This window comes from Delphinus delphis, chromosome 19 (assembly GCF_949987515.2).
Source record: "Delphinus delphis chromosome 19, mDelDel1.2, whole genome shotgun sequence".
Lineage (NCBI taxonomy): Eukaryota > Metazoa > Chordata > Mammalia > Artiodactyla > Delphinidae > Delphinus > Delphinus delphis.
Genome location: NC_082701.1, coordinates 12,206,183 through 12,221,897, shown reverse-complemented (window position 1 = coordinate 12,221,897; position 15,715 = coordinate 12,206,183). Strand labels below are relative to the sequence as shown.

At 52.3% G+C, this 15,715-nt stretch overlaps 1 protein-coding gene across 4 annotated transcripts in view; it reads left to right on the top strand.

Moving 5' to 3' along the window:
- NPLOC4 (NPL4 homolog, ubiquitin recognition factor) overlaps positions 1–15,307 on the top strand; it is a 55,105-nt gene extending 39,798 nt beyond the window's left edge. For 3 of the 4 annotated variants that reach the window (XM_059997183.1, XM_059997182.1, XM_059997184.1), the window contains 5 exons: positions 4,554–4,625; positions 7,287–7,382; positions 8,537–8,653; positions 10,266–10,368; positions 13,341–15,307. In XM_059997183.1, the coding sequence (XP_059853166.1) occupies positions 4,554–4,625; positions 7,287–7,382; positions 8,537–8,653; positions 10,266–10,368; positions 13,341–13,498 (546 nt within the window). In that variant the 3' untranslated portion in view covers positions 13,499–15,307. The remainder of the gene's footprint in view (positions 1–4,553; positions 4,626–7,286; positions 7,383–8,536; positions 8,654–10,265; positions 10,369–13,340) is intronic. The other variant, XM_059997181.1, reaches the window with a different exon arrangement.
- The last annotated feature ends 408 nt before the right edge of the window (positions 15,308–15,715 follow it).

Below are 15,715 nucleotides of genomic sequence, written 5' to 3'. Positions count from 1 at the left end.
GTCCCTCGCCAGACCCCGGGGCTACAGTGATGAGCAAGTCACAATCATCCTCTCTTCCCAGGTGGTCTGTTGGTGGCTGTTGAGGTGTCCAGTGCAGCGTGGAAGTTAGCCAGGTGGGGAGGAAGCCCATCTGGGGGCCACACGTCCAGAGGGCATGGTGCATCTAGGGGTCCCAGGCTCAGTCTGGCTGGAATGTGCACGTGATGGGGGTGGTGGGCAGTGAGAAGCCAAAGAAAGAAAGATGGAAGGTGATTCTGGAACAATCTTGCTGGATGTGGCGTGAAGGGGGGTCTGGAGGCAGGAGGCTTTTGCAGCAACATGAGTGTCAAATGCCAGGGCCGATCCAGGAGGGGCAGCAGGAGAGAGATGTGCGGTGGGGTGCGGCTGGAGGAGCTGAAGGCCAGGCCGTGGGGAGGGAGCTCCCCGGTGTGGAAGATTCTTTCTGGGTACAGAGTCCGGTGGCCAGTGAGAAGGCTGGTGCCACAGTCCAGGTGACATGTGTCTGCTCCCCATGGCATTTGGGGATGGAGAGGGTGTCCTGGAGCCAAGAGCTCCATGGGCCTTGCACGGTCCCGGGGAGGACAGGATGGAACTGGGTCTCTGGTTTGGGTGAGTGGTGGGTGCTGGAGTTGTAAACCTTGATGAGTAGTGGTGAGAGCAGGGGGGGTGGGGTGAGTTCAGATGCCCGTGTTTGAAGTTTGATGTGGTGGGACCGGAAGGAGGTTAAGAGGCCCTTTTCACGGTTATCTGCCCAGAAACCCCAAATTAAAGCCTTGGAAGTAGAGGAGAGAAGCCGAGATTGGAGACCCCAGGGAACACTGCTCTTAGGCAGCTGCCCAGGTGGAGGGGCAGCAGGGTGGGTTCCTGGCATGAAGGGTGGTTGTGGGCTCAGTGCTGAGGAGTTGGAAGAGTTGACAGGTGGCTGCAGCAGGGAGGAGAGAGCATGCAGGCAGCTGCGGCGTCGCGGCTGTGGAGGGGACCAGCGCTCTCTGGGGGGACTGTGGAGTCTTCTCTGTCCTAGGCATCATTTACTGACCTGTCCTCAGCCCGACACGGGTTTGTCCCAGCATCTGGCACTTACCAGAAGTGCTTTGTGGCTCATCCAGGAGCTCACTCCATGTGTGTGCTGAGTTACTTGAGACATTCCAAGCAAACCATTCCATGCGTTGTTTTGTCAAAGGATAACATAGATTTCAAGGGTTTCGTGTGGTCTCCCAAAGTTCCTCCAAGAAGGCTGCAGTTACATGCTCAGACTGTGCCGCAGGCCAGCCCTGCGCTAGTCTGCTTGCCTGCCTGGGCCCTGCTCTCAGGACCCCATGCTCTGCACTCACTCTGTCCCAAGTCCCCTGTGTGTGTTGGTGTTTTCTTTATGAATCGCCTCTGTGTGCCCTGAGGTATTTGTAAGGTGGTTCATCACTTTCACATTCGTTTGTGAAGTCTTTATACATTAACCCTTTGTCATATATTGCAGACACATGCCAGGATATCATTTTCTTTATACTTTTCATACAAAGTAAGGTGTAACATTTTGTGATTTCAAAGGTACGTTAATCCTTTTTCATTGTAATTCCTGCCTTTGTCATCATACTTAGGAAGTAATTCTTTACCTCAAAGCTGTATATTTACCTACATTTTCTTTTAGTGCTTTTACTTTTTTTAATTTTTAAATTAAAAATTTTTTCTTTTATTTGGCTGCATTGGGTCTTTGTTGCGGTGTGCGGGCTCCTCATTGCGGTGGCTTCTCTTGTTGTGGAGCACGGGCTCTAGGCATGCGGGCTTCAATAGTTGCAGCACGCGGGCTCAGTAGTTGCGGCACGCAGGCTCTAGAGAGCAGGCTCTGTAGTTGTGGCGCGTGGGCTTAGTTACTCCGTGGCATGTGGGATGTTCTCGGACCAGAACTCGAACCCGTGTCCCCAGCATAGGCAGGCGGCTTCTTAACCACTGCACCACCAGGGTAGTCCTAAACGGGATTCTTTAAGAAACTTTGTCCTGAGAAATTTTTTTCTTGCTTTATTCTGCGAAGTCTCAGAAACTGCTAGTTTCACTTGTTACCTTCTTGCCAGTTTTGTAAGAAGAAAAGCAATACATTAAGGATTTCATTTTCCTTTTCCAAAGCAAGATGGTGCCACCCAGTAAGTGGAGTTTGCTGTTGTCCTGGCACAAAGCCTGCCTGCCTTTGAGCTAACAAAGACAGAGATCCCTGGATTTCTTGTTGATGTTTCCAGACATGGCCAATAGCAGGTAGCGAGGCACCAGGGACCTCAATTTCTGACTCTCCCAGTGTCTTGCTCCAGGTGGAGATAAAATTTCTGACACTTTGGCAGCTGCCAAACTAAGAATTAAGGTGTCTTCCTCCTAGTGTACTCTGCCTGACATTTGCTAACGCCCATAAAAAGTAATTGCCTTTTAAAATGGTGTATGGGGCTAAGGCTTGGTTGGCGAAAACATTTGAGTGAAGGCATGGGGGAGAGATAGAAGGTACCTGCTTTTCCTCCAGGGAAGAGAAGGGGATGCAGCACCTTTATTTTCTTGGGGAGCAGAAGGATGCAGTGGGGTAGTTAAATTTGAAAGAGAATAGCATGACACACAAAAAAGAGAGGGGGGCATTTAACAAGAATCATCCCTAGAGGGGAAGATTAAAGCGAACAGGTGCTGGGAAAATGTCTCTGCATATTAGAGCTTAATTAGATTTGAAGATGAATTCCAGACGGGCTAATTATGTGTGAATTGTTGCAGGTTGTTTCTTGTAGGGGCAAGCGTATATTTTTGGAAATGGTGATTTAGTTCGATTGGGTTTGATTCCCGCCTCCTACCGTATTTCCTCCAGTAGAAACTACCGCTTCTGGGGCCCCAGGACCCACTCAGCAGGCCTCATACCTTGGGCTGCCACTGTCAAAGCTGGTAGAGCCACGGAAAGCCAGGCCCAGCCTACCTGCTGCAGCAACGAGCATGCGGAAGGACCAGGGACTCTTGCCCAGGTGGAAGGGACAGTATTCCAACCTCAAAGGAATGCAGACAGACAGAACGGACACTGTTTCCAGGAACCTGTCCTTTGATGGTGCTCCTGCTCCCTATGTGGCTGGCTTAGATGTGTTTGGTTAGATGTATTTGGACCGTTTTCTGGAAGGGCAGAGGGGCAGGCTCTTGCTAGCAACTCTCTGGGTTGTGAACAGAGAAAAGGTAGGGAAGGTGTGGATAATCTGAGATGTGCTGCGGACCAGAGAGTTTAATTTCTGGGGAAAATAAAATAAAAAAAGAGCAGGGCCACATGGAGCCTCTGGAATTCCTATTAGGATAATGGACTCGGTTTAATGTAGGACAGCCTGAGAAGGTTGTCTCAAAAGATGGCATGGGCCTCGGACATCCCCGGAAGGTGTGATGTGCTAGGGGTGGCTTTGTGTCACCTGCACACCTCAGAGAGATCTGCTTGACACCCATTAGGGTCTGAGCTTTAATAAACATAAACTTTTATGTAAGGCCCCATAATTGGAAATTATGGATGTATAATTTATATATGACTTGAATGATTTATATAATGTTAAGTGATGATTTAAATAGAAAATATGACCCCCTCTTGCAGAATCTTTAATGAAAAGTGTTGGTTCTTATGAATTTATTTCTAGAGCTGTGTTTGAACTCAGCAAGTTTGACATAAATCAGATCTCATTTTCATTTTATGATTAATGAACATATGCTGGCCATTTTTCCCCATAATTAAACTATGTTCCATGCATCTGATAAAGCAAAAGAAGTTTAGACTTTGACAGATTGGTGGTGGTGGTTTTCCATGTCTGCGTATTTGTGTGTATGTGTACTGATTTGTGTGTGTGTTTATTTTATTAATGTATAAGGATTAAGTTTCCATGAAGTTGGGTTTCCAGAGGTGTGTGTAAGGTTGTTAAGAGTTAGCATTCAGGTGTGAGACTAGGAGAGCTTATAGAGGAGGAGGGGTACAGATGTAGCCTGACGGGGTGGGAGCCCGGGGTCTGTGTCTCCACAGCTTTAGCACCAGGCTGGTGCTCTCTCTCTCTCTCTCTCTCTCTCTCTATATATATATTTGTTTGTTGCTACGTTGGGTCTTCGTTGCAGTGCGTGGGATTCTCATTGTGGTGGCTTCTCTTGTTGTGGAGCATGGGCTCTAGGTGCGCGGGCTTCAGTAGTTGTGGTGCATGGGCTTAGTAATTGTGGCTCACGGACTCTAGAGCATAGGCTCAATAGTTGTGGCGCATAGGCTTAGTTGCTCTGCGGCATATGGGATCTTTCCCGACCAGGGCTCGAACCTGTGTACTCTGCATTGGCAGGCAGATTCTTAACCACTGCGCCACCAGGGAAGCCCCCAAGGCTGCTTTCTTGAGTCTTGGCCGTCATCAAGAGCTCCAAGAAGTGATGGAAGGTGGATTCACTGCAAAAATATGCACATTTTCCTCTCTGCTTTTCATATACTTCAACAAGAATTGTAGTAATTTAAGGGGTGAGACAAGCGTGTGAATGGAAAACCTGTCACAGGTCGGCACACCTGCACTCACCCCCTGGACCTTTGTCTTGTGTTTCAGGACATAGACAAGTTTGGCAACGAGATTACCCAGCTGGCTCGCCCCCTGCCCGTGGAGTATCTGATCATAGACGTAAGTGTGTGTCATCTCCCCCTGGAGGTCAGGACGGCTTGGGGTGGCCTCGCAAGGGTGGCGGCTTGAATACCTGCTCTTCTGCCTGCACAGGACAGGCATCCAGAGGTGTTCTGAGTCACTGAGCTCCTGGCATCCCTGAAAAGCTAGAAACCTTAAGGGCTTTTCGTTTTTTATTTCCTTAAAAACAATTTAAGGGGTTAACTTCTCCCAACCTAAAGTGTAGCAAAGGACCACCGACAAGGCCAAGCAGCCTCTGGAGGTCAGCGAGCCTCTCCCTGGCTCTGTGCACAGGTGCTGCCCTGGCCACAGCTCAGAGGCCCACTCGTGGGGGCAGCATGGTCTCCAGGGGGGCACTCCAGGAGCCAAGAAGGTACCTGGTACCGACACGCCTTCCCCAAGTCTCAGCTCCTTTCTGGGGGTGTGCTCTGCTCACGGAGATGTGGCCACAGTGCAGAGGGGAGTGCGTGCTGCAGGACTAGAGCCTGATGCATTTGCAGTAGTCAGCGCTCTGTCCAAAGGGTATGGGAGGCGGCTCATTTCCTAATTGCTGCCTGCCAGGATGAATTCAGGCTGCATTTGGACTAGGATGGGCATATGATTCAGGCCATAAAGTATCATTGCATTTGGAGCAGTGGGTCCCTGTGAGCTGAGCCCGCCAACGCTCCATTCCAACTGACAGCTCCCGAGAACATATTTATTACCTAGGCCATAAAGGCATCTGCTTTTTAGACTACCTAGGGTGTAATTAAGATGAAAACAGATTGATGGAGCATACACTTAGGAGGAGTCTGCGTGATTTAAAGCCAGCTTCCTGAGGTCTTCTCTCCCAGTGGCCTCCCCATCCCTTTCCTTTCACAAAGGAGCTAAGTTCTTGCCTTAGTGGTTGTCACTGTAGTGTTTGGTTGATGGGGGAGCATTCCACCCTGTGATACCCAAGCGCTCTCTTACTGTGGAAGGAGGTTGGAGCAGGTGCCCAGACAGGTGTGCTCAGCTCCTTGCCCGGCCCCAGACCCCAACCTGACCAGGGCATCTGATGACTAAACCTCATGACCAGGTGGCTCTTCCAGGCTTCTGCAGAGGTGCTCTGCAGGTGGCCAGGCATCAGCTAGGTGACAAGGCAGGCTGGGTAGGGAGAGGATTTGAGCACAAAACAAAGTGCTCACCACCCTGCATCCTCTCCCCCGGCATCTGGGATGTTCAGGCTGCAGTGTGAACCTCGGTTCTGTTGCTCTCCAAGGTCTGTTGCAATTACAGGTCTAACAAATACTTCCCTAATTCCACATTTACTTAACTAGTGGGTCTACTGTTGTTGCTGGTCCACTCCTTTATCTGCCTTTCAAAGCGAGGGGCGAGAGCAGGCCACAGGCCTTGCCTCTGCAGCAGAGTGGCCCCTCTGCCATCTCTAGAATCATGACAACAGTTGAGACTGAGCCCCACATGTGCCACCCATTCTGTGGGCTCCACGTGTCTGGGCGCATTTGATCCTCACGGCAGCCTTAGGAGGCTTGGGCTCTCTGGTCGTCTGTATCTCTCTGATGAACAGAGCGAGGCCTCACAGTAGGACTTGGCAGTGTGCTCAAGGCCACACCTTGTGCCCTGAGGCCACGTGGTCTCGTCCATAAAAGGCCAGCGGGGCTCGATTTAGGGAGCTGCTGATGGCTCAGCTTACCGTTCACAGCGCTGGCACAGTCACAGCAGGTCCTGGGCCAGCAGGCCTGGAACAGCTCGCTGCCTTCACTGATGCAGAAAACAGGCCAGAGCAACATTTTCATTCTTTAGAAATAGTCCCGAAGGAACCAGAATAGCTACGCTAAATCTGGACGAGGTATAATCTGCTGCTGCTAGTGTTATATTGCAGAGAAAAAGCTGTGTCAACCAAAAGATGGCTGATGATGGCTAACACTTGGGTGTGTTTTGGGGGAGGAGCATCTGCCAGGAGGAATGAGAAACTGTACTTGTATTGATTCTTGCACATTTGCCACTGTCCCTGTAGCTTCTATTGATTGTAGGATTTAAAATCCCCTCTGTCGTTTCTAAAGCATGTCTGAGCCAAATGAAGGGCTTAGGCTCCCCTTTGGACAAAAGCTCCTGACTCCAGCCATCTTCAGGCGAGAACCATGCCTGCATCTCAATGGCCTTGCTTCTCTTCCTGCCTGGACATGCCCAGGCTCCATGGAGTGGTGCCTGGGAATTCAGAAGACTTCAGCCAGCTCGCTGGAGGGCACTGTGGCTCTCAAAACCATCAGGGGCTGGTTCTGCACATGCCCTCCAGACCCGGTGACAGGAACAGAGTCTGCTCCTGAGATGGCGCTCACACCTGTGCTCTTTCCTGTGGCCCACTCTCTGGTTCACCCGCGGCAGCAGGAGAGCAGCTGTGTGAGAGGCCGTCCCAGTGGGGCTGGAGTTAGGAACCTGCCCACAGGCACCATGATCTTACCAGTCATGAAAAACGATTCTTCCGTTTGCCTTCCAGAGTCACAGTTTTCAGAGTTTTCATTTAGGGGCTGTCCTAATAGTTAAGCATTCCCTTCAGTGTAGAACAGTTAGGACTCTTGCTGCTGTGAGCAGCTCAGGGCTCCAGGGAGGGGTGTGCTCAGGGCCCACACCCTTGTTTATAGCACAGTTAATTTATCACGGGTTTGTGTTTTCGTTCATTAGATCACAACAACTTTCCCCAAGGATCCAGTTTATACTTTTTCTATTTCACAAAATCCATTTCCTATTGAAAACCGGGATGTATTGGGTGAGACACAGGTAAGCTCTTTGTCTTTAGAAACATAATTTAGAGTCCCTACTGTTTGTTTATCTAGTGTCACTATTGTTTTTCTAGAAAGTAGCAAGCTTTCTGACTCTCCTGATTTGTTTTTGTGACAAAACCTGGCTAGGCCTTTGTCTAAGACACTGCTGATCACATGAGCCCTCTCCAGGGCAGGGGCAGTGGATGAGCACAGAGGCAAATCCCTGTAAGCCCTCAGGCCTGTGGATTTGCTGGAAGGACCATTCTCAGGGGGCCTGTTTTATTGGTCACTTCTTGTCCTCTCCCAACAACGTTATTGATTGTTGGTAAGCGTTGTCTTTTGTGACAATGTCTCACTTTGCTGCGTGCTCTGCCCCCTACCTCATTACCCTGCCATGTTTCTCAGGCACCATCCAAGCCGTGGGGGCTCATGTGGCCTGGCCACCTTGGCTCTCACCTGCACATCAGGCCCGATCAGAACTGCTGTGACTGCCTTGTCCTGCCACATCAATGGTCTGTGAACACACATCCCAAGTTGATAACAGGCACTACAGAAAGGGGCCTGGTTAAAGAATGTGTACAGTGAGATTGTCTTCTGAAGCTGTGATTAGTGTACAAGGCCTCTCTGATGCTTTGGTTTCCTCACTGCCCATCTGCCCAGGTGCTTGTGGAGGTGCAGAGCCACTGACTGGGGTGGCACTCTTGAATCTCCCGCTTTCACTCCTGTTGAAAGTGTTAGTGTCACGTAATCCTCCCCACCGCCCCCCGATTCCTACTCCTCACTACCGTGCTGCCCTGGATCAACAATGTACCTAGACAGACGGGGCTTCTCCCAGCCCTGCAGTGGCCCTTCCCACTCCCACTGGCCCCCAGAGGTGAGTTTGAACATGTCTCACAGCTGGGTCAGCTTCACAGACATGTTGCTTACACTCTTCCATAAGTCAAATGTACTGAGAGTGTTTTCCTGGGAGATGAGGCCACAGCTTATTCTGCAACTGTGCATTCCTCTGTCCTTGGCTCCCAGTAAGTGGTTCTGGAAGGAGACGGGGAGGCCCATCCATCAGCGCCGAACGTGTTCAGTTCCATCTTTGTAGGACAGTGGCTTTCCTGCGACTCTGGCTTGGGACTAACGGGTGCTCGTGTCTGTCTCCCCCCATACCTGGCACTCCAGGACTTCCACAGCCTGGCCACCTACCTGTCTCAGAACACCTCATCCGTGTTCCTGGACACTATCTCGGATTTCCACCTCCTGCTGTTCCTGGTCACCAATGACGTCATGCCTCTGCAGGTACGGGCCAAGTGGGCTTCTACTCCTCAGACCAGAGCATGCTGGGCAGCACCAGAGCAGCTAAGTCCCCCTTAACCTGTCCTGTGGGCAGCAGCTTTGCACAAAGGCCTTGATAGAAAGGTGAATTTTTCACTTGCAGCGTTTACACTGGAACAGCTTGTTCAAAAGTGTCTGCCCTCTGTGATGGAGGACAGTTCCTCCATTTGTTAGAACCACATGGGACGCAGAGGCCGCTTAGCTCTGTGTCCTTCTAGTGGGAACATGAGGGATCCAACAATTTAAAAATTCCTGTTGGAACAGTTTGAGAATCCCAGCCTCTGCTTCTTCCCGATCTCTCTCCCCTCTTCCCGAATCAGCTCCAGTTTATCACCTTGGCCCAGAAGGTTGGCCAGCGTCCAGGCCCCAGGCACACAGCTGCACAGTTGGCGTTTTTAAGACATGCTGTTGGGGGAGATGAGGGCGAGTGTTACAGATGGCGGCTGCTTTCTGAGCAGCACAGGGCCAGCAGGGCCGGCCAGGAAGCCCCTTGCATGGGTTGTGTCATGGCTGTCCTTTTACTTTGGCCCTTTTCCTGCTTGGGACCCAAGGAAATGCATTTCTGCGAGGTGACAGAGTAGAAAGGAGAGGCTCCTTCCTCCCACTGCTTTTCTATGTCAGGTGGCCTATAGCTGTTCTTATATCTTGTGTCTGTGTTTTGTCCAAACTACCCATTTGTGATACTTGACACCAGGCACCCCGAAACTTTTCACTGGCTTTGCCTTCCCTGTTAAGCCCAGAGAGTTGCACCTCCAGCCCCCGGCTTAGCTGCTGCCCCTCCGGTTGGGGAGGTGGTGAAAGCTTAGGGCCTTCTCCCTGGAAAACGTGTGCTGTTTTGCAGTCACTTACTTGTTAGGAAGCATTTTCTGTAAATACTGCCTGAGAGCCCCTGGAAGGCTTTCGAAGTCTCTCGTTATAAAAACTATTTAGGGCTTCCCTGGTGGCGCAGTGGTTGAGAGTCCGCCTGCCAATGCAGGGGACACAGGTTCGTGCCCCGGTCCGGGAAGATCCCACATGCCGTGGAGCAGCTGGGCCCGTGAGCCATGGTCGCTGAGCCTGCGCGTCTGGAGCCTGTGCTCTGCAATGGGAGAGGCCACAACAGTGAGAGGCCCTCGTACAGCAAAAAAAAAATAAAAATAAAAACTATTTAGTTCTCTTCACTTTGACCCTGGAGGCCTAGGATGCAGAGTGTATTGAGATACAGACGTGATGGAGAAAACAGAGGGCCGAGGGGGTTGTGAGGGAAGAGGGTGGGCCTCACGGCCATGAGGCTCCTGCCCATCCACCCAGGCCCTCAGGAGAAGGACTGTGAGCTGTGATTACCTAGTGGGTGGAGCACAGCCAGCCTGGGACACAGAGTAGCACAGCGGCCAACCTGGGGATCTCTGGGAAGAATTTAGCACTTGTATTTATAAAACTAAGTGTGTGGTGTTTTGCATGTCATAGTGACAGCCTGTGAGATTTTTGAAATTCCCTCTGAAGTGTGTCTTGATGTTGGGGAAAAAGAAACTTGTGAACAAGTCTATCTACTACGTCAGTGAAGCGAGTTGGAACCTTCTTATTTGGCTTCTTGCAGGACAGCATCAGCTTGCTGCTGGAGGCTGTGAGGACCAGAAATGAGGAGCTCGCCCAGACGTGGAAGAAGTCTGAGCAGTGGGCCACCATCGAGCAGCTCTGCAGTAAGTGTCTTACCCTCCCGCAGTCCCCATTGCCAGGGCCCAAACTCCTGCCCTTCAGGGCTCCAGTACTTCTTCCCGGGCCCTGGACACCTGACCCCAGATGCCTTCTGACAGCATCGTGGGCAATGGAACAAGCAGACCTCTGCCGGGGCTCACAGATGTTTTCATCACTATAACATACGCGTAAAGGCCACAGATTTTGGGTATACCGTTCCATGGATTTTTGTACACGTACATACCAGATACGCTATTCTTCAAGCATCTTAGGAGCAGTTTGAAAGTCATTGTTTTAGATGAACAGAAACTTCACACTCACCTAAGTGCTGAGTGCGGAGACCTTCTGGACTCCTCCGGCTTTTCTTTTCCCCTTCCCCATCAGTTCTCAGAGCATTCTTGGTGGCTAAGGAGGAAAAGAGTTAGAGAATAGAGTTCGGGGATCTTGTGTCTCCCGGGTGAGCGCCTCTGTCAATCAGCCTTGGGAGCTGCCCCCACGCTGCCAGTGCCGTGGCCACCAAGCCCCCCAGCTGAGAGCTCAAGAGGGCAGTGACCATGGTGGCCCTTTTCCCTGCGGCTTTGAGAAGTACTGTAACGCCCCCTGAAGACAACAATGAAAGTACATATAAAAAAGTGTTTAAATATTTTCTCAATCTAGTGGGCTGATACTTGAGCCAAAATTAGCCAGGAAACCCTCAGTGGAACCCAAGGCACAGGGAGTCCAGCAGGGTTCTTATTTTCTCTCGACACTAAGTACCTAGAAGCTCAGGGGTTGGAGCTTTGGTATTCATTGTGTCGTCCTTCTTAATTTTTCTTTTTATATGATTCTTACAACCAAACAGTAAAAGGGCTGGATGTGCCATGTACTCTTCTTGCCCTCACGTTCTGAAACAGAGGACTCATTGTTCCCACCAAATTCCCTACAGTGAAGCCCACGGCCTTGTGTCCTTGGGTGGACAGTGGTGAGGTGCCAGCCAGGATCTCAGCACCTGGTCCAACTCTCCTATGTATGGGGCTCTCCAGGCCCCTGGTGTTATTCTTCAAATGCTTCACACACAGACATTGAGTGCAGCAGCTTTAGTAGTTGGGAGCCCTCTCTCTCAGCCCAGAAAGTGCACACAGGGAAGCCGGGACAGGGGGTGGCTTAGCTAAGAGGTTATCCTGGACAAGCATTGGCCCAGTTGGGGGAATGGAAAACTAGATCAGGAAAGGTTTCAGTCTGAGCATTTGGCTTGCTTTTGCCAACCCCATTAGACACTAATGAAAAACTAGTGACCCCATAGGAGCTGGGTCCCATTGGCTTCATGCCTCATACTTAGGGTGGGAAGAAACCCAAGCCCGAGTCAGGTGTCAGTCCTCCGGCAGCAGGGTGACACTGTCTGGACCTGCTGCCTGCAGCCTCTGTTGGGAGAGCGCCTGGTGTTCACCGACACTCACTTTGCTAAAAAAGTGCTACGTGATTGTCAAATGCTGTCAACAGATACACTACTCGTGGAATTCCAGTCACTGCATAGGGCTGGTAACACAAATTAGCAATAGAGTACCCTTTACAGATGCAGAGTCACAGAACATGAGAGTTCTCGGGACATAGTCAGTGGAAGCTACGTAAGAGCTCTTTGCTGAAAACTAACACTCTGCCAGAAGAAGAGCTAAGCAAATGGAAAAGAAATCCCACTATCTGGACTGGAAGACAAGATATTTTTAACATGTCAGTTTTCCCTAAATTGATCAGTACAATCTCAGTCAAAATTCCTGTAGACAGGGCTTCCCTGGTGGCACAGTGGTTGAAGTCCGCCTGCCGATGCAGGGTACACGGGTTCGTGCCTCGGTCCGGGAAGATCCCACATGCCGCGGAACGGCTGGGCCCGTGAGCCATGGCCGCTGAGCCTGCGCGTCCAGAGCCTGTGCTCCGCAGCGGGAGAGGCCACAACAGTGAGAGGCCCGCGTACCACAAAAACAAACAAACAAAAATTGGTCAGGACTTCCCTCGTGGTACAGTGGTTAAGAATCCGCCTGCCAATGCAGGGGACACAGGTTTGAGCCCTGGTCCGGGAAGATCCCACATGCTGCAGAGCAACTAAGCCCGTGCGCCACAACCGCAAAAAAAAAAAAAACTTGAAAAGGCAAGGAACAGACTGGGAGAAGATATTCCACAGAAGATGTTCCATAAAAAGAATTACAGTGATGGTCACCATCAGTCATCAGAAGAATGAAAATTAAACGAGGTACCATTACACGTCTTGAGGGTGGCTGAGATGCAAACACTGGCCGCATCGCGTGCTCACGAGCTCCCACAGCAGCTGGAGCTCTCGCACGCCCAGTGAGGATGACCCAGCGAGCCCACTGCTACCCAAGAGACATGCAAACACAGATCCACACCAAGATTTGTTTTAAGAATATTCGCAGTGGGCCTGCCGATGCGGGGGACATGGGTTCGTGCCCCAGTCCGGTAGGATCCCACGTGCCGCAGAGCAGCTGGGCCCACGGGCCGTGGCCGCTGGGCCTGCGCGTCTGGAGCCTGTGCTCCGCAACGGGAGAGGCCATAGCAGTGAGAGGCCCGCGTACTGCAAAAAAAAAAAAAAAAAAGAATATTCATGGCAGGGCTCAAACTTGGCAGTGACTCAACTGTCTATCAGGAGGGGGATAGATAACTAGGGATGGTGTTCACACTGAGCTCTACTGCTCAGCAGTGAGAAGGAAGGAACCACTGACACAGCAAGCAAGGAGGCTGGGCAGGTGCATGAGTGGCCACAGCTGACAGCTCTCCGCTCTGCAGACAGCAGCTTTACTTATCGGTGTTCTGTGTTTGAGCAGGGGACCCACAGTAGGGGCTCTCAAGCCGCATCTGTCCACGCCTGCAGCAGTTGCTTTTAGAGTCCACTCCTACCCTGATAAGCAGCTGTGCAGAGCTCTCAGATGGGGTGGGACAGCTTCCCAGTGCAGAAATGATGAACACTGCTTCTCTTCCTGCCCCACAGGCACAGTCGGTGTGCAGCTTCCAGGCCTCCACGAGTACGGAGCCGTCGGGGGCTCTGCACACACCACCTCGGCCGCCATGTGGGCTTGTCAGCACTGCACCTTCATGAACCAGCCAGGCACCGGCCACTGCGAGATGTGCAGCCTCCCCAGGACCTAGGGCTCCCGGGCCCTGCTGCCCGGACTGGGCCCACCCTAGCCCTCTCTGAAGCCAGGATTGTTGCAACCATGCCCCACCGCAGGCAGCCCTGAAGGCGAGGCGGGGGCGGCTGCCCTGGGGGGTCTCTGACCCATGAAGCTTCTCAGCACCAGGCTTCCCTGGAGGGAGGGAGCCAGGCTGGTGCTCTTGGGCTGGAACCAGTCTCTTGGTGGAGGCACCGTATGGCCTCATCCGGATGCCCTGCAGCAGCTCCTACTGTGGTAGAAGGACTAGGTGCCTCTAAATCATCACCTGGAATTGAAGGGTGGGAGGGCTTGCTGGCACCATCCAGCTTTCTTTTTTCCTTCCTTTGGATGCTTTTGGTTCCCATGTTTTTGGTTGGGAGCTCTTGGTGACCTCTGTACCCCGTTGCTCTGGGGCAGACCCTGCCTGTGAGGGCCACCTCTTCCCCTTCCAGTAGCCATCGTGTGGTGGAAATGCGTGGCCACGGGCTCGCTGGTCTTCTGTCCGCTTGGTCTGCAGGTGAATCTGCTGCCCGCCCTTTCCTGCTCTCACCCAGCGTCCAGGGGGGACCTTAAAGTCTGCTTTGGTTGTAATAACAGTTACCAGTAATTCCTGCGAAGAAGACTTTTATTTATTTTTTTTAAGATAAAAACTGCATAAAAGGAGAGAGACTAGTTTCCACCTTCGTCCCTCCTTCAGTGAGTCCCTGGAGGTGTTTGCAGGCTGGGTGGGTGGACAGGGGACCCACAGTCAGGTCTCCTCACAAATGAACCTCAGTGCCTGAGACTTTCCTGCCAAGCCACACGGCTGGGACAGGTGCAGACCCAGGTAGTCCGAGCAGGAAAGCTAGTGCTGGCTCCCACTGAGCAGGCAGCCTCTCCGGGGGGCCAGCACTGCTGACCAGGCCTGCATGGGGTGAGCTGGGTGGCCCAGGCAGAGCTGGAAGCTCTGGTCCCCTTCACCCCACACACCATTCCTTCCTGTTGTCCTGCCCAGGCCCTGGCCTCTGGCACGGTGATGTGGCCCCGGTACAGGCCAGGCCACAGTACAGCAGCTGTGGGGCTGCTGTGGGGACGTTGGAAAGTAGGTACCGTGCTGAGGTATGGGTCCAGGCTATTCCAGGACAAAGGTTGTGGTCAGACTTTGCATGTGCTTTGGGGTCCCTGCGTTTCCTCTGTGGTTGGGCTCCGGTCTGGCCTTTCCCTGGGAGCCGTGGACATCCTGATGCCTCTTTGCCTTAACAAGAGCCGTATCTCTGAGCTGCACTGCACCCACCCATGGGAGAGGCTGACCCAGACACAGGCTGCTTGGGGACTTCATGTCTCTGTCCTAGGGCAGGAGGCAAGCCTGTGTGACCCTCCCTCACCCTTGGCCTGTGAACAGAGAGCACTTGGGCATGTGTTCACCTGTGGCAAGGGCTGTGCCTGGCACTCCAGGTCCACCTGGCATGGGACACCAAGTGGCCAGTGGGGTTGGGTCTGGCTACAGCGGATCTGTTCTGGGGGGCAGGAGGTGCAGGGCCCCCTGTTTCCCCAGTTCATCTGTGGCCACCTGCCAGCAAGCTGGAAGGACCATCTGGCCCAAGTCATCTGCTCCTTTGATCAGATGTGAGTCTGCAGGGGGAGCAGGAGGGCGCTGACCTCAGACCTCGCGGCCCCCACCGTTCCTCCTGTACTTGCTCTGGTCTTTATCTACCGAGCTAATTTCCTTTTCTCTTTGACCAGTGTCCTACTCACCCTGAAGTTCTGGCATCTGCATAGTTCGTTTCCTTTTATCTTTTAGCTAAAGAAAAAGTGTTGTGATTTCTCTGCTTCTGGTTTTGAGTCACTCTGTTCAGTAATGCACTTTATTTTGTCCAAAGAGAGTCGGGGGTCAACATAAGGAGTGGGGGTACCTGCCAACAGGCTTGGGCCCAGGCAGCTTAGCCATCTCCTCTTGCATAGGGGAGGGGCCCCCAGCTCCACTTTCATCCTTCCTGCCCTTGTGTGGACACACCCTCTCATGCCACCAGGCACCACAGCTCAGCGAGGGGGGCCCAGGTGCCCGGCCTCCACCAACCAGTCTGCTCCCGGTGCTCCCACTTGGGGCTTGCAGGTGTGTGTCGGTTGGGTTTGTAGTAGCATTGCCTGGACTCCAGCCCTGCAGTTGAAACAATAAAAGCACCTGAAGTGACCGCCAGCGCCCTGTTTGTCCTTCCTGGGCCCCAAGGCCTCT